The following is a 27,492-nucleotide window of genomic DNA, read 5'->3' as shown; positions in this document are numbered from 1 at the left end:
ACTTACCAGAGCAGCCAATGAGAGCAGACGAAGGGCGTGAGGGGTTGCGGGGTGGGAACACGCAAATGTCCAGAACTTCTTCCGGGTCATCCGGAAGTGACCCTAGGCGGAAACGGTTGCCATGGCAGCGGCCGGGCACGCGGCTGAGCTGAGGGAAGATGGCGGTGACGGGTTGGCTGGAGAGTCTGCGGGCGGCAGAGAAGACGGCGCTGCTGCAGGACGGTAACTCGAGGCACCCCGCGAGCACCCTCGTCCTTTACCCCAGCGTCCGGCCCTCCGCTCTGGCGCCTCCGGGAAGGGCCTCAGCCCAGGACGGCAGGACTGGAAGGTCGCGGCCTCCCTCCAGGGCAGTTACTGCATTTGCAGATGAGGAAACTGAGGCCCAGAGAGATGAGGTGACTGGAACTCACGTCTCTGGACACCCTAGTTTCCTGGACACCACCTCACTCCGCTCTGAGTTTTGTTACTAATAAATAATAATTCTTTTCACGGTCACCGTCATTTGCTCCTCACCGCTGTCCCGAGAGGTGGTTTTGACCCCATTTTACAGAAGAGGAAACTGAAATCCAGGATTTTAGATCGGCCCCAGCTCCCCGAGTCAGTCAGTGGTACAACTGAATCTTGAACTGGGATGAACCTCAGTCTGGAGGTTCTGTTGCTGAAAGCAGCCTGGTATCATAGAAAGGCAGGACACCTGGGCTCTAGTTAACGACTCTGCCTTTAATTTACCGTGGGCTTCCCAGTCGGCCTCTTTACTTGTTTGAACCTCATTTTCCTCATCTGTAAAATGAGGTGGATGGATTACCTCTGTTGTCTCTGAGGTCCTTTCCAGCTGTAATGTTATCTTTGTAAGTGAACCTCTAAATGTTCCCTGGGTCTTTAGAGGAGACAAAGCAACCCCCTACCCCCACCTCGTGCTGGTCCTGGAAGAGGTGGGCACAGAGGTATGGATGGAGTTCGGACTTTCTTCCACCCTAGGACTGGCCAGTGCTTCAGGGTCCCTTCCTGGACTCACTTGGCAGCCAGAATGAATTTGGTCTGAATTCCTGTAGCTTTCAGGAAACCAGCAGGGACTGACATCCACAGGCAGAGGCCAGTCAAGAAAGCGTGGAAATTGAAGTCAGCTGGTCATTTGCTCATTTATTCATGCAGTATTTAGGGATGCTTTTTACTGTGTGTCAGGTTGTGTGCTAGAGCAGATAGAAAGAAAAAGACACGTCCCAGGAGTTCACATAGTGGTCAGGAAAAAAATGTAAATAAACAAAAGCATGTGTGTTAAATAGAGGTTGGACTCTTCTATAAAATGCTATGAGAGCACAGAGGTGAAAATGATTATCTCTTTGAAGGAGGACCTGACAGAAGAGGTGATGTTTATGGGTCCTAAAGGATGAATAGGTGTTTGCTAAGTGGAGAAGAGGGGATAGTTATTCCAGGAAGAATGACTCACGTGTAAAGGCACAGAGGTGTGAAAGTATATGGCTGATTACTAGGGGCATAACAAAACATTTAGTGAGGCCAAAGCATTCACCCAGTCATAATATCTCCCTACACTGTGTAAGGTACTAGGTGCTAGGATGCAAGAGTGAATAAAAGGATGCTTTTCTCAAGCGATGAGGGGAAATGGTGGAAAATGAAGAGAGATTGCAGATAAATTGAGGTATGTTGTGATCGATCTCCTATGCCAAACCAAAGATTCTGAACATTATCTCATAGGACAGTGGGGTTTGTTTTTATTGTAAGAAGTACTTAACATAAATTTACCATTTTAGCCTTTATTAAGTGTACAGTTTTGTGGCATTAAGTACATTCACATTGTTACGCCACCATCACCACCATCCATCTCCAAAACGTTTTCATCTTCAGCTGAAACTCTATACTCATTAAACACTAATTCCCCAGTCTCCTTATCCTCAGCCCCTGGTAATCACCATTCTACTTTCTGTCTTTATGAATTTGATTACAGCAGGAACCTCATATAAGTGGAGCATACAATATTTGTTCTTTTGTGACTGGCTTATTTCACTTAGCATAATGTCTTCGAAGTTCATCCATGTTGTCGCATGTGGAAATGAGGAAATGTCGCATGTCGCTTGAGGAAAGTTTGATTTCCTCCCTTTTTAAGGTCTGAATAACATTTTTCCGTTGTATGTGTATACCGTATTTTGTTTATCCACCAGTGTGTCGATGGACACTTGGGTTGCTTCCACTTTTTTTATTGTGAATAATTACTGCTGTGAACATGGGTGTACAAAATATCTATTCTAGTCTCTGCTTTTACTTCCTTTGGTCAAAGGACAGTGTTTAAACAAATATTTCATCAGTCAGGACTTCGTTAAGTTTTTTTGTGAGTAACATCACAAAACAACATTGTTAGTCCCCCCACCAAACCAAAATCAAAAGAAAGAAAACAAACAAAAAAAGCCAAAGGTGTGTATATGCCTTGTCAAACCTCTCCTGTTGATTTATCCTCCTAATGTGTATGTGAGTGGGCGTAGGATGCTACTAACTTCCCACCAAGAATCACTTCTGTTGCTAATGAGAACCCAACACACTTCTTCATAAATAATTTATGTTCATTGTGGAAATAAGAAAAATAAATAAACAAGTCACTGGTAATCCTACCATGCAGAGATAATCACAATTGACATTTCCATACAGAAACTTCCATATTTTTTCCATGCATACAAACTCATACATATATATATACTTTTTTATCATCTTTATTGGAGTATAATTGCTTTACAATGTTGTGTTAGTTTCTGCTTTACAACAAAATGAATCAGTTATATATATACATATGTTCCCATATCTCTTCCCTCTTGCGTCTCCCTCCCTCCCACCCTCCCTATCCCACCCCTCCAGGCGATCACAAAGCATCGAGCTGATCTCCCTGTGCTATGCGGCTGCTTCTCACTAGCTATCTACCTTACGTTTGGTAGTGTATATATGTCCATGCCTCTCTCTCGCTTTGTCACAGCTTACCCTTCCCCCCTCCCCATATCCTCAAGTCCATTCTCTAGTAGGTCTGTGTCTTTATTCCTGTCTTACCCCTAGGTTCTTCATGACATTTTTTCCCCTTAAATTCCATATATATGTGTTAGCATACGGTATTTGTCTCTCTCTTTCTGACTTCACTCTGTATGACAGACTCTAGGTCTATCCACCTCATTACAAATAGCTCAATTTCATTTCTTTTTATGGCTGAGTAATATTCCATTGTATATATGTGCCACAAATAGCTCAGTTTCATTTCTTTTTATGGCTGAGTAATATTCCATTGTATATATGTGCCACATCTTCTTTATCCATTCATCCGATGATGGACACTTAGGTTGTTTCCATCTCCGGGCTATTGTAAATAGAGCTGCAATGAACATCTTGGTACATGACTCTTTTTCAATTACGGTTTTCTCAGGGTATATGCCCGGTAGTGGGATTGCTGGGTCATATGGTAGTTCTATTTGTAGTTTTTTAAGGAACCTCCATACTGTTCTCCACAGTGGCTATATCAATTTACATTCCCACCAACAGTGCAAGAGGGTTCCCTTTTCTCCACACCCTCTCCAGCATTTATTGTTTCTAGATTTTTTGATGATGGCCATTCTGACTGGTGTGAGATGATATCTCATTGTAGTTTTGATTTGCATTTCTCTAATGATTAGTGATGTTGAGCACTCTTTCATGTGTTTGTTGGCAGTCTATATCTTCTTTGGAGAAATGTCTATTTAGGTCTTCTGCCCATTTTTGGATTGGGGTGTTTGTTTTCTTGATACTGAGCTGCATGAGCTGCATGTAAATTCTGGAGATTAATCCTTTGTCAGTTGCTTCATTTGCAAATATTTTCTCCCATTCTGAGGGTTGTCTTTTCGTCTTGTTTATGGTTTCCTTTGCTGTGCAAAAGCTTTTAGGTCCCATTGTTTATTAGGTCCCATTTGTTTATTTTTGTTTCTATTTCCATTTCTCTAGGAGGTGGGTCAAAAAGGATCTTGCTGTGATTTATGTCATAGAGTGTCCTGCCTATGTTTTCCTCTAAGAGTTTGATAGTTTCTGGCCTTACATTTAGGTCTTTAATCCATTTTGAGCTTATTTTTGTGTATGGTGTTAGGTAGTGATCTAATCTCATACTTTTACATGTACCTGTCCAGTTTTCCCAGTACCACTTATTGAAGAGGCTGTCCTTTCTCCACTGTACATTCCTGCCTCCTTTATCAAAGATAAGGTGACCATATGTGCGTGGGTTTATCTCTGGGCTTTCTATCCTGTTCCATTGATCTATATTTCTGTTTTTGTGCCAGTACCATACTGTCTTGATTACTGTAGCTTTGTAGTATAGTCTGAAGTCAGGGAGCCTGATTCCTCCAGCTCCGTTTTTCGTTCTCAAGATTGCTTTGGTTATTTGCGGTCTTTTGTGTTTCCATACAAATTGTGAAATTTTTTGTTCTAGTTCTGTGAAAAATGCCAGTGGTAGTTTGATAGGGATTGCATTGAATCTGTAGGTTGCTTAGGGTAGTAGAGTCATTTTCACAATATTGATTCTTCCAATCCAAGAACATGGTATATCTCTCCATCTATTTGTATCATCTTTAATTTCTTTCATCAGTGTCTTATAATTTTCTGCATACAGGGCTTTTGTCTCCTTAGGTAGGTTTATTCCTAGATATTTTATTCTTTTTGTTGCAATGGTAAATGGGAGTGTTTTCTTGATTTCACTTTCAGATTTTTCATCATTAGTGTATAGGAATGCCAGAGATTTCTGTGCATTAATTTTGTATCCTGCTACTTTTCCAAATTCATTGATGAGCTCTAGTAGTTTTCTGGTAGCATCTTTAGGATTCTCTATGTATAGTATCATGTCATCTGCAAACAGTGACAGCTTTACTTCTTCTTTTCCGATTTGGATTCCTTTTATTTGCTTTTCTTCTCTGATTGCTGTGGCTAAAACTTCCAAAACTATGTTGAATAAGAGTGGTGAGAGTGGGCAACCTTGTCTTGTTCCTGATCTTAGTGGAAATGCTTTCAGTTTTTCACCATTGAGGACGATGTTGGCTGTGGGTTTGTCATATATGGCCTTTATTATGTTGAGGAAAGTTCCCTCTATGCCTACTTTCTGCAGGGTTTTTATCATAAATGGGTGTTGAATTTTGTCAAAAGCTTTCTCTGCATCTATTGAGATGATCATATGGTTTTTCTCCTTCAGTTTGTTAATATGGTGTATCACGTTGATTGATTTGTGTATATTGAAGAATCCTTGCATTCCTGGAATAAACCCCACTTGATCATGGTGTATGATCTGTTTAATGTGCTGTTGGATTCTGTTTGCTAGTATTTTGTTGAGGATATTTGCATCTGTGTTCATCAGTGATATTGGCCTGTAGTTTTCTTTGTTTGTGACATGTTTGTCTGGTTTTGGTATCAGGGTGATGGTGGCCTCGTAGAATGAGTTTGGGAGCGTTCCTCACTCTGATATATTTTGGAAGAGTTTGAGAAGGATAGGTGTTAGCTCTTCTCTAAATGTTTGATAAAATTCGCCTGTGAAGCCATCTGGTCCTGGGCTTTTGTTTGTTGGAAGATTTTTAAACACAGTCTCAATTTCAGTGCTTGTGATTGGTCTGTTCATATTTTCTATTTCTTCCTGATTCAGTCTTGGCAGGTTGTGCATTTCTAAGAATTTGTCCATTTCTTCCAGGTTGTCCATTTTATTGGCATAGAGTTGCTTGTAGTAATCTCTCATGATCTTTTGTATTTCCGCAGTGTCATTTGTTACTTCTCCTTTTTCATTTCTAATTCTATTGATTTGAGTCTTCTTCCTTTTTTTCTTGATGAGTCTGGCTAATGGTTTATCAATTTTGTTTATCTTCTCAAAGAACCAGCTTTTAGTTTTATTGATCTTTGCTATCGTTTCCTTCATTTCTTTTTCATTTATTTCTGATCTGATCTTTATGATTTCTTTCTTTCTGCTAACTTTGGGGTCTTTTTGTTCTTCTTTCTCTAATTCCTCTAGGTGCAAGTTTAGGTTGTTTATTCGAGGTGTTTCCTGTTTCTTAAGGTAGGATTGTATTGCTGTAAACTTCCCTCTTAGAACTGCTTTTGCTGCATCCCATAGATTTTGGGTCGTCGTGTCTCCATTGTCATTTGTTTCTAGGTATTTTTTTATTTCCTCTTTGATTTCTTCAGTGATCACTTCGTTATTAAGTAGTGTATTGTTTAGCCTCCATGTGTTTGTATTTTTTACAGATCTTTTCCTGTAATTGATATCTAGTCTCATAGCGTTGTGGTCGGAAAAGATACTTGATACAATTTCAATTTTCTTAAATTTGCCAAGGCTTGATTTGTGACCCAAGATATCTATCCTGGAGAATGTTCCATGAGCACTAGAGAAAAATGTGTATTCTGTTGTTTTTGGATGGAATGTCCTATAAATATCAATTAAGTCCATCTTGTTTAAAGTAGAATTTAAAGGTTGTGTTTCCTTATTTATTTTCATTTTGGAGGATCTGTCCATTGGTGAAAGTGGGGTGTTAAAGTCCCCTACTATGAATGGGTTACTGTCGATTTCCCCTTTTGTGGCTGTTAGTATTTGCCTTATGTATTGAGGTGTTCCTATTATATTTTTTTCTTTCACCAAAATATCATAGTAATAAACTTAAAATTTTTTATATTCACATACATATGTACACATAGATTATGTACATATTCTATGTGTACATATGTACACATATGTACACATAGAATCTTGGGTATGGGAAGATATTCTAAGCACAACTTCTGGATAATAACCACAAAGGAAAAAACAATTGACTATATAAAAATTAAACACTTGTTTGGGAAAACCCACCTTAAACAAAGTTAAAAGGCAATTAAAACAGAATATTTGCAACATATATGACACGTGCTTAATATATACAAAGTTCAATCAGATTAGTAAGAAAAAGATGAATACCCAAATAAAATAGGCTAAGGCCTAAACAGGTAATTCACTAGAAACATGAACAATAAACCCTTGGAACATTGTTCATCCTTATAACCTTAAAGCCATACAGATATCCTAGTATGGTTATTACAGGATCAACTTTGGCCTCAAGTGGGTTTAAGCCTGGGCTGTCATTTCCTAGCTTTATGACCTTGGACAAGTTACATGACCTTTAATCCTCAATTTTCCTTACTTGTGAAATACAAGTACTGGAGGCACATAGGATTATTTTGAGAATAAATGCAATAAAACATGTAAAGTGCCTGGCCCATAGTAAGCACTGCATCCTGCCTGCACTTAAGACTGGACTCCAGGGGAGAAGAGAGTCAGGCCAGATACCCTCAGCTACTCACAGGGAGCACCTTATACCCCACTCCTGACAGGACAACCTCTTATAGCTCTATGAGCCAAACAAATGAGTAAGGGTGGTGTAATCTAGGCGCCTACTGAGAGGCCCTGCAAATTTGGGGGTGAGTTTCCCCAGAATACAAATTCGGAATGACTCAAGGGAACTGTGTCTCAGAGGAGTGAATGGACAGTGAAAAGGCTTGGTAGATCAGATAACAGTTGCAAGTTTTGGCTAGTGACTGCTTTAGCTGGTTAAGGGCCTTGGGGCTCTATTCATCAAGCATTCGTTAGGTACCTGTATACCGGGCATTGGTACTGTTATTAGTCTCACTGAGGAGCCTACCTATATCTACTTACCTATCTGTAAAAATAGGGGAAATTATATAGCCACTTTTAAGAAAATGCTTAGTATTATATTACATAGGTGGAAGAGCTGGTCTAAGAGACGCCATTGGGTTCTTCTGTGCTTTCAATGAAAGATGAAGCAATGTTCATTAACTCTCTCAATCGGTATTTAGGTGAGCTCCTAAAATATGCCAAATACTATACTAAGTGATAGGGAAACCATAGGTGGGGGGATAAAACCCCTCTTACCTTAGTAGAAGAGACAGGCAATAATCCAAAAATCACACAAATACATGTAAAAATCATACCAAGGTAAATGCTGTAAGGAGAACACATGGGGACTAACATCGTATGGATGTGTGATAGAGATGGTCTAGAGATGTACAGAAGAAGGCAGAGCGAGGGCACGGCTGGAGGGAGGCCTTGGTCGGGAAACCCAGTTCAATATCCTGAGCACATGGGCTTGGTTTTAGGAACTGGGGAGAGAAAGATAAATATGATATCATTCTTGAAACAGATGCTTTTAAAAGTATAGTATGTGATATATGCTCCACTGTGGATATGAATAAAGCACCAGAGAGGCATAAACAAACAAGTGATGAATTTTGCCAAGGTGGTTGGGCTGATAGTTTAGGAAGATTTCACAGTGGAAGTGACATTTGAGCTGGATTTTGAAGGGCAAGGAGGAGTTCAGCATTTGGGAAGAAGTTTGGAGCTGTTGCTGGTAGAAGAATCAGCAGAGTAAAGACATGTTCAGAGAAAGCTTAGAAAGGAAGTGAGTCCCAGGACATGTCCTAGAGTAGTGGTGGGCAATGGTTGGCAAGGAGTTCGTGGGAGGCTGTGAAGGTTTTTTTTAACATGCCCAAGGCTGTTAGTGTTTCCCAGGTAGATCTCTTGACCTGCAAGGCCCAAGGCAAGAGGAGGCTCAGGGGTAAGGCACTCTCTGTTTTGTGCCTAGGGAGAAGGAAGGTGCACTATTTGTTCCCAGATGGGAAGGAAATGGCCGAAGAATATGATGAGAAGACAAGTGAACTACTTGGTAAGTGACGGGACCCCCAGCGGGCCCTTAGGAACACTTGGGGTGACCTAAGCACAGGTAAACACGCATAGCTGAGGCTTCAGGGAGGATCCCAGCACCACATGTGGAAGCTCAGGGAGACTGAAGCCCTTGAGGCAGGATTGTTCCTGAAAATAATCTGAGGTCAGGGCTGGACACCAGAGGTGGAGTGGGCGTCCGCTTGACCAGTAAACCTCACTCCACCCCCAGACAAATGAGAGAGTGAGTAATTCTTCTAAGGTGGGAATGGGCATGTAAAGAAACCGTTGGGAAAAAGCTTTACAGAGAAGGTGGAATTGGAAGTAAGCCTTGAAGGCTGAGTAGTGGTAAGGGCAGGATTTCACTGCAGTTTTTTTTGTCTGTTTTTTGTTTTGTTTTCTGAAGTCATATCGGGAACAAACAAGTATCAGAAGCGCAGCTTTTGACCTTGCCTCAGAAGTGACTCTATTAAATATGTCCCTCATTTTGGAGAAGGTCTGAATCAAAGGGAGTAGGAGGTAGAAACGGTGATTTTGCAGCATTGTCATTTTCATTCCTGCAGCCCTTTTCCTCTAAGAATACGCTCATGAATAGGGGCCGTAGCTCAGATTTCTGGGAATTATTCGATTTGTTCATTTTCTGTTCTCAGGTATGCACATCAGCATTAACCGACTTCCCAGAGCTAGGTGGCTGGTTCTTTGACCCAGGGCCTGAGGCTGTCAGCAGTGGGAGTTGGTCTCTTTATTAAATTTCACCTGAAATGCTAAGACCAATGATGGAATCATGGGCTGGGTTATTTTCTTGTCATTATTCTTGACTTTAATTTCTTCCTGGGCCTGATCGACAGGTAGTATTGGCGGGGGAATTTCTTTTTCCCTTTTTCTGACAGCTCATAAATGTCTAGAACCAACAACACGGATTACACTGGTTTGCATTCTCTTAGTCTCCAGTCTTAAAATATGTGTCCTGTGCATGTTCAGCCGCAGAGTGAAGTGTTGATCCCTTCTTATTATGAGCTGCTTGGGTTCCAGTCCCAATTGGTTTAGTCTGGTACTATTAAAAATCTTGATGTGTTTAGCATATGACACTGATTTGGTGGAAACCAGTACAGTAGTAATATTCTCACAAACCATTGTAATTTATAGCGCTCCCAGGGGGTGACAGCCTTGGAATGCCTAACAGGGGTGAGCTTATGAAAGCAGAGGTCACGTGGGCTGACCACCACCATCACCAGGCCGGGGACTAGCGGCAGCTCTTCTCCCCCAGCCCCCAGCGTCACCTCTCTTCTCCACACAGAGCAAATAATACAGCTGTCAGGGTTGTGGCTGTAAAAACAAACAAACAAATAAAACCCAAGGCATCTTAGTTGTGCTTGGACATGAAATTAAAATGAAAAAAAGTCCAGGTCCCTTCATTTGTAGCATCCCACATGAACTGTCATTTTCCCTCTTGGCAGGTGGAGAATAGACAGTGGCCTCCAAACTCCTTTTTCTTAAAAGTAGAAATGGAGGTTCATAGGAGAACGTTGTCTGACTAAAGTTTACCTAATGATAGCAATACCGTAACTTTTATTGGGCGCCATGCTAAGCGGTTTACACGAACCAACCACATTACAGCCCAGTGTGGTAGGTTACTGCTGTCTTCATTTAACAGTTGGGAAAAATGGAAGCTTCAAGAGGATAAGCACCTTGCTCAGAATCACACAGCTGGTTAGTTACAGAGCTAGGATTTAAGCCTAGGTCTATCTGATGAAGAACCCATGCTTTAATCCACAAGAACATTCTGTTGGGAGTTGAGGTTATTTAATCCTGTTTTCTTTTCTTACTAAATCTTGTTCTCCCCAGAATGACCCGGGTAGGGGCTGGAGGGAGCAGGACAGAGATGGGCGGCAAGGAACACCCCACTCAAACCACTGGGCCCTTTGAACAGCTGATCCTTTTCTTACCCGTCTCCAACCACCCCACCCTACCTCCGCCAGCTTGCAAAATACTGTTTGTTTTTCATTTTTAAGTATAAATAATCCCAGGACCTGAACTTTCATTTGTGCATTCTTTGAAGCAAAATATGGATGGGGTTTTTGTGGGTGTAAATGGGAATAGTTTCCGTTTTTTCAGCTAATTATACAAATTGGATAATTGGCCAAACTGGTTTTCTGTCCAAAAAACCCAGAAAGTAATTTACAGAGAGAATTACCGATAGGACATCTGTCTGGATTGGAGCTCTTCCGGTCGGTGTTAATAAGCATAGTAGTGTCATATTTTTTTTCTGCCCTCTCAATGCTATTCATTCCCACCCCCCACAGTGAATGCTGTATGTGTATTCATAGAGGAAAAAACTGAAGGGCCCCATAACAATGATCGGAACATCAAACCAGCCCTAGAAGAACACAGCATGTCCAGGGGGGCAGAGGCTGAAGGGCAGGCCGTCCCCCAGCGATTACATTCGGATTACCGGCTTAATCTGCTTTGGTATTTGACCGCCAGCCTAACCACCCCAGGCTGCATTTGGAGGATATTGAGCACTTTCATCCCCAAGCACTTCACCGGCTTTATAAATGACCCACTCGATTCCCTTCAGCCTCCTCAGGGATGGGACGTGGCAGCTGTTTAATAGCCACATAGCAATGTTGCAGTGTTTTAGGGCAGAAAAGAAGAATTCTGCATCCAGTTTAAGCTGCAGGGAGTACTTAGGAAAGGGGAATGTAATTATCCACATTGGAAGTGGGCCAGGGCTTGGAGCTCTGGGGAAAGAGGCCTTTTAGGACCTCCACTTTCTAGCCCACCTGAAAGATGGGGCCTCCTTTCAGCAGTCTGGGACATCAGCCTGCTTCCTGCTGACTTAGGAAAAAGGCCCCAGGCGCTGCCTCCCTCATATATTCCCCATCAGACCCTTTACAGGGTCATTGAAAGTCTCCTTTCCAAGGACTGGCCCTGGCTCAGCCAGGAAGATATGACAGCGTCCCAGGGAGCTGCCTTGCACACACCAGTTTGGGTTTAACATATAATCAAATCAGAGTGACAGCAGGTGCAAACAGTCTTCTGTTGCCGCAGGAGCTGTCCTTGAGTTCAGGAACAAAGACAGGACAAGAAAGACAAGACAAAATGTATTTGCATGTGTGCATTCATGCCCACGTCCATGGGAGAAATAACAAGGACTTCACCCGTTCATTTGTTGGATCTTATCTCACAAGGGAATGAATACGGAGGCTTTCTTCATATTCTAACAAAGAATTTAATTCCAAGGTGTTAAAAAAAAAAAAAAAAGACAAAACAGCCAAGGGTCCAAATTTCTGTGACCTGAGTGGCTTTCAAGGTCAGCAGTAAGGAAACCAGTAGCTGACTTTCCTCCTCCTTAGGGTACTCCTTGGGAAGGTTTTTGTTCCAAACCCAGTATTCCATGGATAAAAGAGTAGACAGGAAATCCTGGTATCGGAATTGCCTCTCCTGGCCACACTGGCATCGTGCCTCAGGACAAATGATTTAACAGGGTCCATGATTACAGCATGCCTCACTTATCAAGCCCCAGATAGTTAGGTTTTCATAACTTATCAATACATTTTCAAATAATTGAAGCTTTTCCTTTAAATGCTAAAATATAAAAAAGAAATAGAGCTTCATTTTTTTTTAAGTGAACCTTTTAAAATATCATGTATGCTTATTGAATGTTTATAGAATACAAGTTAGCCTTTTACTAATGATTCAAATTCTGGTCTTGAAGTTAGGAGACCTGAATTTTAGCTGTGTTTTTTGCAAGTTAGTGTATCTTTCTGAGCCTTGGTAATTCTTCATACTCTCCCCTGAAGAGTGGTGGCAAGGGTTGAAGGAGAGCAGGCAGGGAAGAAATGCTGTTTCCCATTTGAAAAATACAGGTATTGGACTAGATGCTTTCTAAAGGAACCTCCACCTTTAAACTCTGTGATGACTGTGTTCTATTATATCGTGATCCTGTCAGGGTCTAAGGATGTTTGTTTGTCCTCACACCAAATGGTCCCACATCCTTTTTAGTTCTGTCGCTGCCCTTGATGTGAGCTATCCCGTCATGCTGTTGTCAGTATGCCTGGGAGAAAATTAATTTCCTGCCTTATTCTACACATAGCATTTTATACATGTCTGAGAATCTGGGAGTGATCTTTCCTACAATAAAGAGTGAGATACATGGGTCTTGTCACAGGAAACCTCCACTTAGAGGCATTTGTCGCTTCTGAATTTGCAACTGTGAACACTGCAACCCAGAAGGCTGGCTTCCAGTTAAATAAGCAAAGTATTACATGAATAGATTTGGATATACTTCTGGTCACAGTCCATTCACTTAAGAGAGAAGAAGTATTTGTAAGAAAAAGAAAAAAGTTGCCTTTAAAGTATATTTCCAAGTTTTACTCTTCCTTATTTATTTGCATTGTAAACTTGGAAATGTGTTTCTAGGGAGAGTTTTTGGCCCTGAGACGTAATAAAACCACACTGCAGAAGGCACCAGACCTTATAAAAGCACATATTAAAGGGAAAATTCGAATTGTGCAGCATACTTTTGTGTTCAGCTTGTGTGCCTTACTTAGAGCAGTGAGGGTGTTTGGGTTTGGCACAGCTGCCCAGAAGGTCTCAAAGAAACCCATCCTGAGAATCGCATTGCAGCTCTCACCACCCCGACCCAGAAAAAGGAGCAACTGCGACAGGACGCCAGGCACTTTCTGAGTTGTTTAGCTCCTCACAGCAGCTTCAGGAAGGCTGCTGGCCTGGAGCAACGCTGGGACTGCCACCTGGAAGACCCCCATTGCTGCGGGCAGGGAAGGAACAGAGGGGTCGCACTCGCGAAAGCCCCCTGTGGCCATGGGCGTGCTGACAGCAGTCACTGTGACAGGGCTGAGCAGGGTTCCTGAGCATCCCAGCAGGGGCTTTCAGTTAGTGTTTACTGAATTAGTCTTTTCACTTAGAATTTCCATAAAGTATGTGGCTTAATTGAAAAAAAAAAATCTTATGCAAACATCTGGGTTGTAAAATAGAGATGATTATTTGCATTATAAAAGGATGATTCCACTCTACAAAAAATGTACATTAGATCTTTTATAAATAATGCATTTAAAATGTGTGTGCCTAAAATTTCCTGTAAATACAACTCTGGGACTTTTGTTTTAAGCCATGTGCACCTGAAATGAGTGAATTTCTATATTTGGACTTTCTGAATCATGAGACAAATCTGCCTGTCAGCTTTCACCCTCTTAATTCATTTTTCCTCTGCCCATTTTTAGAGGGAAAAATGCATGTCACATTTTTGGGGATCCACATTTTCCCTGTTACTGGTAGCTACCCTTTTCCTAACATTCACGTCTTCCCTTTGCATGAAGTCACACCTGGGGTTTTCTAAACTCCACTTGGCGCCTTTCAGAGCTTTCTTCTAATTCCTTTTGTCTGGGCACCCATGATATGGGCTTTACACGTTGTCTAATATTGAAATACTCTCCTGAGATTTCAGAGGTTGTGAGGTCCCTGCTCAGATGGATAAAGCCAGTGTAAAAGCCTGTAGCTCCCACTTTTATCCTGTTCCAGTTACCTAATGTGATATTGATGATTCAGCAGAAAGAAGCAGAGTACCTTTCTTCCCCATAATCCCACTGCTTCCTTCTCTCCTCAGTGAGGAAGTGGCGTGTGAAGAGTGCCCTGGGCGCCTTGGGCCAGTGGCAGATTGAGGTGGGAGAGCCAGCACTCCCAGGAGCAGGGAGCCTGGGGCCTGAACTCATCACGGAAAGCAATTCCAATGTATGTCTGTCTGTCAGGTGTCTTGGGGAGGCTGGGGGAGTGGGCTGCTGGCCCTCGGGGGCAGGCGCCATGTCTTGTTCACCTCCTCATCTCCAGTGTACCCACCTGGACACAGTGCTCTAGAAATGTTTGCTTGAATGAGTACCCAAAGGGTTTTGGCTTAGTCATCCCAGGGCGAGGGCTCCAGGCCTAGAATGTCACAGCAATGGCAGTATCAGAGGGGAGCTGTAGGGAAGAGCTGAGGGTCTCCCATTGTGCCCCTTGATAGAGCTTTGTGGAGGGGAGAGCCATCCTTTCCCACCCCCCTCCAAGAATAGTCCTCAAGTTGGCTTTGCCTTCTGCAGCCCATCTTCATGCGCAAGGACACCAAGATGAGTTTCCAGTGGCGAATTCGAAACCTCCCGTACCCTAAGGATGTCTACAGTGTCTGTGTGGACCAGAAGGAGCGCTGTGTTGTCGTCAGAACAACCAACAAAAAGTAAGTGGCATGGTGGGCACCTGCCTGCTTGTGTATGAGCAAGGTGGGGGTGGGGTTTGACCTGAGGTTAGGGCTCAGATGGCTCCCCACCTCAGAGGGCAGAGAAGCCTGCTGTCCAGCTCTGAGGGAGGTAGGAGGGCTTCACTAAAGCCCTGTAGTAGGTGCTAAAAGCTGAAGGGCTTTCTCTCTGCAGGACCAGCTTGAATATTGTAATCAGTTCCACCGGGGCAGGGAAATTTGAACAATGAGTATCTGGCCCAGTACTTGGCACAGACTGGGGCTCAATAAATATTTGCTGGATGAATGAGAGGTTGAGGGAATCACCCGGCCATTGCCTTGTGATCTTAAGTGGTTCTGCTGTAAGGTTATTGTGCCTTGACCTCTGGCTGGATCCAGTCCATGATGAACTTGGCCTGGTAACATCACTGTTGGAGCTGGCAGGGAGCCATGGCCTGGAAGGTGCACCTGTCTGAGGTGGCAGTTATCGAACTTTAAAGTACTGGTCTGGGAGCAGCAAACCTATCCCTCCCTGAACTGAGGGACAGTGAGCTGGTGCTTTGGCCTCTTGGAAGTCTCTTGCATGAAGTCACTTGCATTATGTTTCAAAGGGATTACTAGACTTCCTTTTGCTCCTCTTCTCATGGTCTGCTAGGGGAAGGCAAAATGTGGGGTTGAGGGGACAGAAGGTGACCAAAGTGGAGATCTAATCCTGGCAGGGCTGCTTCTGGGCTGATCATCTTGGAAATGCATTGATCTCGTTTGGGTTTCTGGAGCTCTGACTGATCACAGGAGAAGAGAAGAGCCCTGTGATGACTTGGTTGTGACCTGAGTCAGGGATTGCAGAATAGGACCAACTCCCATGAAATAGATTTGGTGCATTGAGATGGGAGGTTTTATGAGTTACTGGTCCACAGACTGTGAAGCCACCCAACATGTCTCATGGGGTGCTAAGCTTAGGCCAGAGGTGTCCCCATCATCCACTGATTTACAAGCAGTAAGGAGGACCCAGCTATTTGTCCATCTTCTCAGGTGGTGTGGTGCCAGCCTCCCGTCCCATCTCCCTCAAGGTCCGTGCCTCCCAGGCTCCCCTGGTGCAGCCCTGGCTTCTGCCCTCCTCTATGACCCCCACACCCTCTCACTTTGGCAGGGTTAAGTGGTGGGGAAGGGGTAGAGATGAATGAATTAATTTCAGGATTATTGCTGTACACGCAGCCAGCAGCCCCTGAAGTGGGCCTTGTCTATAAATACAAAGTCATAATAATAAGGATTTGCGTTTATAAAGGACTTTGAAGCTCTCAGATAAAAGGCAGTTTATTCCTGTTATTGTTCTCATCATTAACAGGAGTCAGTGCCTAAAGTGGAATTTAGCAATTTCAGGCAACAGAGAAATTGCCTTTAGGAAAACAAACTCCGTGCTTCAGCAAACATTCCCTGGCGTAAGAGGCCCTGGGCCCAAATTAGGAACAAAAGTGCTTCTGATAGCACTTGAATCTGCAGCCCAGCAGTTTGTGGAGCTGGCTGCTGCCTCCCTTTTGTCCCCCAGAGGTCACTGTCGAATACAGATATCCAGCAGAAATGTGATTACCAGGGAGTGAGAAAAGAGAGGCTAGCTAGCTCACCAAAAAATTCATCTGCAGGCAGATCCTCTGGGTCCCATCTCCTGTGCGTATTCAGCCATAGGTGGCGCTCTTGACCAGGCGCTCCGTGGCCAGAGGCCCACTCCGGCGCCCAAGGCAGGGGGAGACATTTTTGAATTGATGGGTAAGGCCAGGTGGGATGCGAGTAGTGCCCCAGAGTGAGCAGGGCCGGGATTGGATTCCCAAAGAGGGGAGAGGAGTATGTGAGTGCCCACTTCAGAGCCTACAATGAGATCTCAGGTTCAGCGGCCCAGCCTGGCTCAGCACAGCCTTCCTCAGGATCCTCTGCTGGGAGGAAGGTGAGAGAGGCTGCTAAACCCCTAACAGGCTCTTCTGAGCCTAGTGGCATTTTCATCTTCTACCTGGAGTAGAAGATGTCCTATACCTTTACTACCCCGAAATATACAGAACTCAATAGCTATTCCTTTGAGCAGTGTTTAGCTTTTTCAAGATACTTTAAAAATCTGTTTTCTGATCATCACACCATCCAGTGGTGGACAGGGTATGTATTTTTATTGTTGTGCTATATATGAATGATTATCTATAAAGTCAGCATGATGAACAGACTTACTGAAGGGATAGTTAGTGATGGTTTCAGTGCCCAGGCCTCTTCAGTTTCCATCACACTGTGGCTTTTCTGATTTGACTTCCTTCACCTGGAGGTTCCATGCCTGCCCCGATTCTGATATTCTGGATTATGGTTACCAGTAAAAGCCAGAGTTCCTTTGTCTATACCTGCCTTGTCTCTGAATAACTGGGTTGGCCATTTCTCTTGAAGGAATTGATTCCAGTGTATTATGTCCTTGGCCCCAGGTAATAGCAAGGGATGAATCAGGGAAGGAAGAAAGTGCTTTCCCAGGATCCCATTGTGGCACCATCTATTCCCAGTAAGAGTGTTTGTGCAGAAAGAAGGTTCCTAGCCTCAGCCTAGAAGCTGGCAGCTATAAGTGGAATGAGCTAGGATGTGGAGTAGGAAGATGTCCGCTTGAATCTGGCCTCTGCCACGTATTACCCGTAGCATTTGGGGCAAGGGTTCCTCATATGTCATAGGAGAATACTCATACGTACGTCACAGATTGCTTGGGGAATTATGAAATCGTATATGTACAAACACTCAGCCCTATGCCCGGCCTGAAGCAGGCCCTCAACAATTCTTTGAAAATTAGAACCTGAGGAGAGCTTGGCTGATTTGACATCGGTAATACTAACACTGTGGGAGTGTTAATAGGCATCTCTAGAAAAGAGGATTCTGTGGTCAAATAACTTTAGGAAACTCACTTTGGTAGGACTTCTGAGTGCCTTTAGTATGTGAATGTGTGCTGTGACTCTCTACGAGGGGCTACTGTAGGCAGGGGTGACCAGTTTGCCTGGAGTGTTGATGTTTAAGAAAGAAGGGGAGATTTGCCGACTGATTCTCTAAGGGACGGACTGGCTAGAGGCTTCTCTCGACCACTCTGGCCAAGCCTGTGTGCAGGTGTGCAGAGCACCCACTGGAGGTGTGTGGGGCGTGGCCCATGTGACTCCACAGCCATCCTGCTTCTACTTTCAGCCTCTTCCAGAGTCTCTCTCTAAAGGCCTGGCTTCTTGTGCCCTTTCTCAGTTCACTAAAAGGGAGAATGGGTTGGGAAAGGACTGGGAATTGGGAAGGGGAGACAGCAGAGAGAGAGTGATAGGGTGCAGTGGATCATTTCTGAAATAGCCAAAGTGAAGGAGCTGTCCTTTTGGCACAGTTTGAGAGAGGTACAGAGTTGGCCTGTTCCAGTCCCTTTGACAGCGACTTAAAGTTCATCTAGGGCAGCTCCTTTATTTTTAGAAAGGAATTTGGAGGAAGAAACTGAGGCCCAGAAGTTAAGTGGCCTGTCCAGAGTCACAGGACAGGGCCAGGGAGTCCTCCTGAGAGCCTTTGCTTCCACATACATCTTTTGGACACTTTTACATTCAGAAAGGAAGCCCACTCTGTGTTAGAGGGAGTGTCCAGGAGACCTGGCTGGGTTCTGGGGGTGACCACCCCCCATATCTGCCCCACCCTTGGACAGACGCAGGGAACCTAGACCAGGTGGTCTGTTACTTTGAGGTGAGAATGTAGAGCGATGGCGGGGGGCGGGTGAGGAGATTGGGGGGATTATCACTGTAATAAGGGTATCTCCCTTTACCAGTTTTATGACTTGGGCAAGATACCTAACTTTCCTGTGCCTCAGTTTACTCTTCTGTAAAAGAGGATAACAGAAGCAACCAACCTGAGAGGGCTGTTTTCAGGATTCAGTGTGTGTTGAACAGGGCCTGGCACAGAGTTAGCATTCATAAATGTCACCTTTCACTGTGTGGCCGAGACCAAGGACAGTGAAGGCAGGTGAGAATGGGGGTTGTTGTGCATCAGCGAAAAGTCCAGGAACCACCACACTATAAAGGCTTAGTTTCAGCAGAAACACAGGGTCTCCTCGGGCAGTGATATGGCCTGTTTCTTCTTCATCCTTAAATCCCCAGCTCATAGTTCAAGGTCTGGGACACAGTTGACGCCTAAGAAATGGTTGCTGCCTACCTAGGGCTTGCCTGAGGCTGAGCATTTGGACTTTTCCAGAAGCACAGTGGGTCCCTCTCCAGTCCAGGTGCTGGTGAGAAAGTGAAGCGTGGTTCTTCTCAGGGCAAACCCCAAGGCCAGGGATGGAGATAAGGGAGTGTGGGCTGCTCCCTGAGGAGAGAAAGCAGATGCCCCGTACTCCCTTGAAGACTGCCCATCAGAAGCCCCTGAGGAAAATGGTTTAACCTCAGCCAATAAACTAAATCCATTAGAATACTCATAACAGAGCTGAGCCTCCAGACCTACTCTGCCTCCATCCCCCCACCTCGTGAGAGGTGATGGGAGTATAACAGGGAAGCTGGGATAAGTCATGCAACTCAAGTTCCCTTTGATCTTGTGATTGCTGTTGAGACCAAGCCCTGGGACTCTTTCTCCAGTCCTACTACCCCTGCCTGGGGAATGTGCCTTGATGGTGCCCCTCTGAGAGTACACAGGTGTGTCCCTGTCCCCCCTCCCCAGCACACAGCCAGGTAGGCAGAAAGGATGTCCCCACGTTCTGCGCAGCAAGGGCTTACACAGGCCCCCTGGGTTCGGCTGAGCTGTGTGTGCCCGGCTGCTTCTCTCCCGGTTCTGCTTCTTGTGTATGTTTGCAGGGAAGATGTTAACACTTCCTAACAAGCCTTTGTGTTCATCTAATCTCTGCTGTTTAACCTTTGACTCCCTCCCTATTATCAGTGTCTGCCACCTTTGCTGGCCAGACCAGAGGCCCCAGAAAGAGCCCTCAGCCTGGGCTGGCTAGGAAGAGGATGAAGCCGACATTCCACCCCGGTTTGTAGGCAGATGGATCACCTTTCCCTGGGGCAGAGTTTGGAAAATAAAGCAAACTTGTGGTGCCATTAGGATCCCCCAGCCCCCACTCCTTTTGAACTGTCAGCCTTTAAGTAAACATTGTTTTCCTGCCACAGGTCCCAGCACCTTGGCGGGGAGTGAGGAACCTGGGGGATAGGGGCCCTGAGAGCCTTCACTAAACTGAGGGATGTGGGCAGGGAGAGCAGGGCAGAAGTGCTTGCATTGATGTCAACTCTCCTGAGTCCCCAGGGCATCAGGGCTTTTGAAGTGGACTGGGGGTACCTGCCACAACGACCAGGCCCCCCTGACATATTGAAAGCCCTATCCTCTCCAGGCCCCTCACTTGAGTTTGTCTGTACCTGTCTGCAGCGTTTCCCTGCCCAGCCACATACCCTTGCAGCAGCAGTGATGCCATGCCCAGGTGATAGGTCTGGTAGCCACTGGCCAGAGCCTAGGTCATACTTCCACCAAGGAAAATGCCAAACAGTCCTATTGCTAGAGGTGAGGCGGCCATTGCTTGTGCTCCAGTGTAATAAGCACCAGACCAGGATCAGGGAACTTTAATCCTGACTCTACTGACAACTGGCTGTGAAGCCAGGCGAGATATTTCACCTCTCTGAGCCTGAGTTTCCTCTTCGGCAAAGGAGGTCAAATTACAGACATTATGGGTTGGATGTTGCTATCTGGGTTTGTTTTGTTTTTTTTTTTTTTTAGTTTTTTTGGCTGTGCCGTGCGTCATGTGGGATCTTAGTCTCCTGACCAGGGATTGAACCCTTGCCCCCTGTATCAGAAGCGAGCAGTATAACCACTGGACTGCCAGGGAAGTCCCAGGGTTGTTTTGTTTTTTTACTAAAAGGGATCATTAATCTCTGGACTGTCACCTGCCATTGAGGGAGACCGAGTGTGGTATGTGAAAATGGAGGAGTGGGGTCCAGAGCCCCAGAGATCCAGCTTCCTTGATGAGTCACATGGCTTGTTCTCTTAGGGATATTTCTCCTTGTGGATGTACTCCCCTTTCTGGCCTACAAGTAGAGTCAGGCTAACAAGGCCTTCAAAGACCCCAAAGGAGGAAAAGGTAACTGAGGTCCTCAGTAAAGGGCCATGTAAGTGCCAACCGTCAGTCCCCAGCTTTCAAGGACAGCCCTAGATTTCCTTATTCTGTTTCTTGTTAGCACACATATCCCATTTTCTTCGGGTGCTGAGGAGGTAGGGCTCGCCTGAGCCAATTGTGTATTCCAGGAGGCTTCTTCCACGTGTCTTTGGGAGGACTGAGCTTGAAGTATGAGTCAGTCTGATCCCTGGTCTAATCAAGGAATTATGACTGGCCCTGTTCCATTGCTGGACTGGCCATAAGGCCTTTCTTTTTCTTCCAGGACCACTAAGCTCTAAAGTACTGGTGTTCTAACTGGCTTCCCTTCTTCCTCTTTGGCTGTGTGGGGAGAATTGTATAGAAGTTTGGCGTCAGAGGGCCTGATGCCCAGCTGTTGGGGTCACTTTGTTGGGTGTTCTCATGGCCTCTTGTTGTCCCCACAGGTACTACAAGAAGTTCTCAATACCTGACCTAGACAGGTATCAGCTACCTCTGGATGATTCCTCGCTGAGCTTTGCTCATGCCAACTGCACCCTCATCATCTCCGTAAGAGTCATTCAGACTTCTTGGCCACTATGTCAGGGAAAGGCTCCTTCTTCCCCTGCCCAGTTCCCATCCTACTGGAGTCCTCAGTTCCAGCCCCAGCTACTCCTGGGGTGTGCTTGCTAGAGAACAGGCCTGTCTGCCTCAGCGTGGTGTGAGCCGGTGAGGGCTCAGGAGGCTGATTTTAAAATCATAGCTGGAAGAGGATAGAGGGTGATGGGGAGGGGTAGAATCCACAGAACTGGGGTTCTAGATGGTCCAAAGGCCTACCCCTACCCAGCCATGTGACCTTCAGCAAGTCATTCAACCTTGTAGGCCTCAATTTCCTCATCTTTGAATAAAGGGGGTAGAAGGGGGAGAGAGAGAGGGAGAGAGGGAGGGGGAGGGAGGAAGGGGGAGGGAGGGTAAGAGGGAGAGAGAGGAAGGGAGGGTGAGAGGGAGAGGGAGGGAGAGAGAGGAAGGGACGGAGAGAGAGGGAGAGGGAGGAAGGGTGAGGGAGGGAGGAAGGGGGAGAGGGAGAGAGAGGAAGGGAGAGCGAGGGGAAGGAGAGGGAGGGAGGGAGAGGGAGGAAGGGGGAGAGAGGGAGGAAGGGGGAGAGAGGGAGGAAGGGGGAGAGGGAGAAGGAGGAAGAGAGGGGGAGGAAGAGAGGGAGGAAGGGAGGGAGGGGGAGAGGGGAGGGAGGAAGAGAGGGAGAGGAAGGGTGAGAGGGAGAGGGAGGATGGAGGAAGAGAGAGAGGAAGGGTGAGAGGGAGGAAGAGGGGGAGGGAGGGAGAGGGAGGGAGAGGGAGGATGGAGGGAGAGAGAGGGGGTGGGAGGAAGGGGGAGAGGGAGGAAGAGAGGGAGAGGAAGAGAGAGGGAGGAAGAGAGGGAGAGGAAGGGTGAGAGGGAGAGGGAGGATGGAGGAAGAGAGGGAGGGAGAGGGAGGAAGAGGGAGGGAGAGAGGGAGAGGAAGAGAGAGGGAGGAAGGGGGAGAGGGAGAGGGGAGGGAGGGAGGAAGGGTGAGAGAGAGGGAGGGAGATGGAGGAAGGGGGAGAGGGAGAGGGAGGGAGGGAGAGGGAGGGAGGGTGAGAGGGAGAGGGAGGGAGGAAGAGAGAGGGGAGAGAGAAGGAGGGGGAGGGAGAGAGAGTGTGTGTGTGCGTGCGTAGAGAGGGGTGATGTGACTGAATCATGTCCTCTCCTTGGCTCCATCCACAGTACCAGAAGCCAAAGGAGGTTCTAGTAGCTGAGTCAAACCTGCAGAAGGAGCTGAAGAAGGTAAAGACAGCACACAGCAGTGACGGGGACTGCAAGACTCAGTAGCGGACCCCTGAGGCCTGCACTTCCAGCGCTGAGTGTGGGTGAGGGTCTTCTCTCCTGAGTAAAATAATTCTGAGTCACTGTGGGTGCACTGCCCTCTTGTCCACCTCTGATGCTTCTGCCCCCCAGGGAGGGTGCTGGTGATGACATTTCCTTCTCCTCTAGCCTAGGGACCTTCAATATAGAACCTTCCACATAAACACATAAAGGGAGGTATGGGTCTTAGATGGAGAAGAGGATCAGGGAGCCCTGACCCCAGCAGGACAGGGCATCTTCCCCAACCTGTTTGCATAAACTCAGAGGAAAACCAGGCTGGAAGGGCCCCTGTGCTACCTTACCTTGTAAACCCTAAGTGAAGGGTGAGTGAGGAAGATTTTAAACTGCAGAAAACCTGGAAACAGCCCAGGATATTAAGATGCTGTGGGTGTAAAGCCAGCCTAAGGGTTGCAGCATTGTGGAGCGCTGGAGTAGGGTGAAGGAGGTCACTGCAGGCGGACAGCAGCTTAGCAGCCAGGAGCCTTTCCACCGTCCCCCTCCATACCCCACAGACGACACCCACCCTACCACCAGGGCCAAAGTGGTGGAGGGGGTAATGAGAGGTTTTCCTGAAGAAAAGAAACGTTTGTTCTCTGAGACACTGAGCCAGGAGATCGTACCCTTCCCTAGCATGCCCAGCCCCAAGTTTAAATCTGCTGTTCCTTCTCCCTGGGGTCTTACCAGCCAGGGAGGAACCAGATCTGTGAACAGTCAAGCTTTATTTCTACAAAATGAACATTTTAGCATGTCTCCACAGCTAGCCTGAGGTTGGACTGGCTCAGAACTCATTCAAAATTTCAGGGTTCCCTTTGTCCTTTCTTGGTTTCAAAGCAAGACCAGGCCACACAGTACCCCAGGAGTGAGTCCCCAGCCCTAGAGCTTGGTCAAAGGTGGGGTCTGACTGAGGTGGAGGCTGGTGTCACAGAGTATTGGCAGCCTCCCCTCTCCTTCCAGGGAAGGGGCAGGAAGGGCCCAACTGGGAAGGCTGGAGCATCTCACCTCACTCTTGTGGTGAGCTGGCCCGGCTCTAAGAAGGGGTGGGCCTCTCTCCCCCGGCCAGATCCTTGCTCTGGCCAACAGGGAAGCGAGGCCCGGCTAAGCTCAGCTGAGCAGCAGCAGGTCCCTTCCTTCCACCTGGTTCCTGAGAGGGATTGCACCCCTGGGTAACCCCAGTGCCCAGGAGTCAGCAGCCTTTATCTTACGGTGCCTGAGTACCATGGTCACAGGTCTAGGAACACAGGCGGGGCCAGGGAGGAGGTATCACTGCACCCTGCAGACAGCAGAGGTCCCTGAGTAGCTGGCTTCTCTGGCCCACAGGCTGGGGTGGCCCTGTCACGGCGTTTGAAAGTCCAGGCCATGGAGGTTGTAAGACAGCGCAGCGTAGAGATGCCTGGTGGTGAAGCGCAGGCAGTACACAGGACTGCTGAGGGGCGTTGATGTCAGAGGGAAGGCCTGCACGGGAGGGACAGGAGTGGCGAGAGCGTCCCCACCGGGAGCTGGGGGAGCCCAAACCCAGGATTCCCAGGCCCAATGCCAGGGGACAGGGGCCACTGTAGGCTTCCTCCCACCCCCTCCAGGCACACCCGCTCCCAGCACAGCCCCCAATAACAAGTCCCGGCATCCAGGAGGCCTGCAGTGGGCAGGACGCTTACGTGTAGGCAGGCCCTTTGGCGCCGGTCCCACAGTCGAACCACACCGTAGTAGGAGGAGCCAGTGGCCAGCAGGTGGTTCCCGTCCGTCTGCAGGCAGTACAGCGTGCTGTCGTGGGGCTCTTCCCACTCCATGACACACTTCCTGTCCGGGAGGAGGTGATGCAGGGGGAGGTTTGGGGGTGCCCTCCACCTCCACCCCAGCTTCCCCAGAGGCCTTAGGGAGCCACTCTGGCTGGGAGAAAGAGATGCCGAATCACCAAATTCCTTTAAAACCAGACTTAATGGGGGAAAGCCTCCTCAGTAAAGATCTCTTTCTCAGCAAGTCCCTGGCCCCAGGCAGGTTTATGCCTCATTTGCGCATCACGTGGTTGCTGTGTGTCACCAGACTTAAGAGGCAAGAAAGGCCTCGAGAAAGCTGGACAGAATGCTGAGGGACAGCACCCTGATGGCGCCCAAGGAGGCTCTTATCAGGGCCTCGTGGCTATGGTCTCCTGGGTCACAGGACCAGGGCCGCCAAGGTGGGGAGTCTAAGCTTGATCTGACCTTGTCAGCTGCTCTCTACCAGCCCCTGATACGGAGTCTCCGCCCCTTTCCTTTGGGCCCGCCAGGACTGGAGGGAGGGCCAGGACTGGCATGGGGTTCTCACCACCTGTCCTGCTGCCCGGCACACTCACCGGACACTGGCTCGGAGGTCCCAGTAGCGAACGTAGGTGTCGTAACCACAGGACAGGAGTGTGGAAGGGGACTCGTACATGACGTCCAGCACCCCCGCCCCTGGGGGAAAGTCACCGCCCAGGTGCGTCATCAGCTGTCCACTGGGAAGAGAGGCAGGGCAGAGGATGAGAGCTTGTCCCACCCTGGCCCACACACATTCTTTTAACCTTCAAATGGCATCAGTTCCTGGGGAAATGCAGCTCTCCTTCCTGAGCTAGAATTAAGATTCCCTTAGGAGGGAGGCCAAAGGAGGAGATGCCCTAGACTCCCACCCCTCTCCCCACTTCCCAGTCCCTGCCTCTCCCCCAGCTGAAGGCCTCAGTCAGCCACCAGCAGCCCCTCCATCACACCTGCACGCTGGCTGCCTGTCGCCCAGCCACTCCTCCTCGGGACGATGAATGGGCCGTGCTGAAGGGGTCGGCCCCCCTCACACACACACACTTGGTTACTTTATACGCCTTGATCCCGCAGGTCATGCGGTTCTGCGCTGCCTGAGTCCAATGCCTTAATTCCTGCCTGTAATCTGGGGCTCAAACCTCACTGGGGATAAAGACCACACAAAGGGAGAAGGGGAGTCCCAGGAGATGTTAAAACAAGTAAACACCTTTGTGTCTGGGGAGAGAAATCGCTGAGAAAGCAGCTTAGCAGGCTGGTCCCTGGTGTTCCTGGCCCGGCTGGCCCCCGGCCCAGGGCTAGCACGCCTCTGTGATCACAGCCACCAGCCTGCTGGGCTCCAGCTTGCTCCCCCCACCCTTGCCCCTCTCGGTGGCCGAGAGCAGATTACCGAGAAGAACAATTTCTTTGTGACTGTGTAATTCCCTCCGTGACCGCGGCAGTGGGCAGACCCCTCGCCCCAATGCCAGACCCCTAGCAACCATGTAGGGGGGCCTCCTGGCCCTAGCAACTACCCCTCAACATCAAGTGTACCCGCTAATTCCTGTGGCTAGGGGACGGGTAGAAGCGGTGAGTTTCTGCAGAATGACTGGGGGGAATGAAGAAGAAGGGGACATGCTCCAGGCCAAATTCCTCAGCTTCACCCAAGAGATGCTGGGCTCTCCCCTGTGATGTGACGGGAGAAACTGGGCTGTGGACACTTCACAGGGACACCCAGGTGAGAGGCCCCGGCACGGGTTAGGGAGGACTTTGTGGTCTCACCAGCCCAGCTTCGGCCCAGGCAGGTTTCACCAGAGAGCCTGAGGCAGACGAGGCCACCAGCCACATGTGTGAATGTGGACCTTAGCTCCAGTCCTACCTCACACAGACTCTCTGACCCTCAACCTCCCTTCTCCTCAGTGGAGCTGCCATCTTCCCTAAAGGAGTACCAAGGAGGAGGCTGTGGGTTCTTTTCTGCCCAACTCTGCCCACGAGTCCTGGGCAGTGTGGTGACCCCCAGCGAGAGCACTGTTGTTCTCCAGTCAGGGTGGGGGGCGGGGGGTAGGCCTTAAGTCAGCACCCGTGTCCCCAGCCTCCTTCCAAGAGAAGCGCTTCTTCCTCTGTGTGCTGAGGGATCAGACAGAAAGCCTTCTCCCCAGCATCTCCTAGAGATCACTACCTCAGTTCCCAAGAAGGCCCACCTTTCCACATGGGCCGCCAGCCATGATTCACCACCCCTGGGCAAGCCAGAGCCCTGAGAGGGCCTGGGGTCATATTCTTTCTGTCTGTCTCCGTCTGTCTCGTCCACTGGGTCAGGGCTATTTTGCTCCACAGTTCTCCCTCCTTCCAGATTTAGGGGCCCTGCCCCCTCCATTAGTGAGGCCTTCAGGAATGACTGAGGAGCTCTCCCCTTTAATCTGTAGAAGTAATTTCATGTTTGTCTGTTTGAAATAGAAGATGAAAGGCAGTGGAGATTGGGGGGCGTGAAGCCCAGCATGGCTCTACCTGCCCACCCCTGGTCCCAGGGCTCAGAAGGAAGGAGAGCTGGGCACCCATGGACTGAGGGACGGCAGCAGAAGGGCCACACCCAGACCGAGTTGCCACCCTGGGCCCCTGCCCAGGCAGGGGGGCATCTGAGCCACCGCTGGAAAGTGTCATGCCAGTGTGTGCAATAAGAAACACAGAACTCTACCCTCTGGGTAGACCCAAAGGCCGAGCGAGCACCAGCCCCTGGAGACCAGGACAAGTCCCCAAAGCCCCCTGTCTGCCAGCCCAGCCTGGCCGGGGCCTGAGGAGTTTCTGCCATGTTAGTCCTCTGATTCTCTGAAAGGGCCACACACACTTTAAATGGGCCAAT

At 47.7% G+C, this 27,492-nt stretch overlaps 2 protein-coding genes across 2 annotated transcripts in view; one reads left to right on the top strand and one right to left on the bottom strand.

Moving 5' to 3' along the window:
* The first annotated feature begins 154 nt into the window (after positions 1-154).
* On the top strand, positions 155-22,901 carry DPCD (deleted in primary ciliary dyskinesia homolog (mouse)). Its single transcript, XM_082853842.1, has 6 exons — positions 155-222; positions 8,622-8,702; positions 14,325-14,449; positions 14,794-14,927; positions 21,465-21,567; positions 22,759-22,901. The coding sequence occupies exons 1-6, from the start codon at positions 159-161 to the stop codon at positions 22,861-22,863; spliced, it is 612 nt and encodes a 203-aa protein (XP_082709968.1). The 5' UTR covers positions 155-158; the 3' UTR covers positions 22,864-22,901.
* An 815-nt stretch (positions 22,902-23,716) lies between these two features.
* Positions 23,717-27,492, bottom strand: part of FBXW4 (F-box and WD repeat domain containing 4) — an 80,503-nt gene continuing 76,727 nt past the window's right edge. Inside the window, exons 7-9 of the mRNA XM_082854907.1 lie at positions 25,223-25,363; positions 24,549-24,690; positions 23,717-24,348 (exon numbers count right to left, since the gene is read on the bottom strand). Coding sequence (XP_082711033.1) covers positions 24,229-24,348; positions 24,549-24,690; positions 25,223-25,363 — 403 coding nt within the window. The 3' untranslated portion in view covers positions 23,717-24,228. The remainder of the gene's footprint in view (positions 24,349-24,548; positions 24,691-25,222; positions 25,364-27,492) is intronic.

Source organism: Leucopleurus acutus (assembly GCF_964270905.1).
Source record: "Leucopleurus acutus genome assembly, chromosome: 14".
NCBI classification, from domain to species: domain Eukaryota; kingdom Metazoa; phylum Chordata; class Mammalia; order Artiodactyla; family Delphinidae; genus Leucopleurus; species Leucopleurus acutus.
This window is presented reverse-complemented; position numbering and strand designations above follow the sequence as displayed.

Bases quoted from the DNA above. Each gene is read 5' to 3' on its own strand.
- DPCD (XM_082853842.1), top strand. From the start codon at position 159: ATGGCGGTGACGGGTTGGCTGGAGAGTCTGCGGGCGGCAGAGAAGACG. The intron at 14,450-14,793 runs GTATGTCTGTCT...TGCCTTCTGCAG, and splicing joins TCACGGAAAGCAATTCCAAT to CCCATCTTCATGCGCAAGGA. The intron at 14,928-21,464 runs GTAAGTGGCATG...TTGTCCCCACAG, and splicing joins GTCAGAACAACCAACAAAAA to GTACTACAAGAAGTTCTCAA.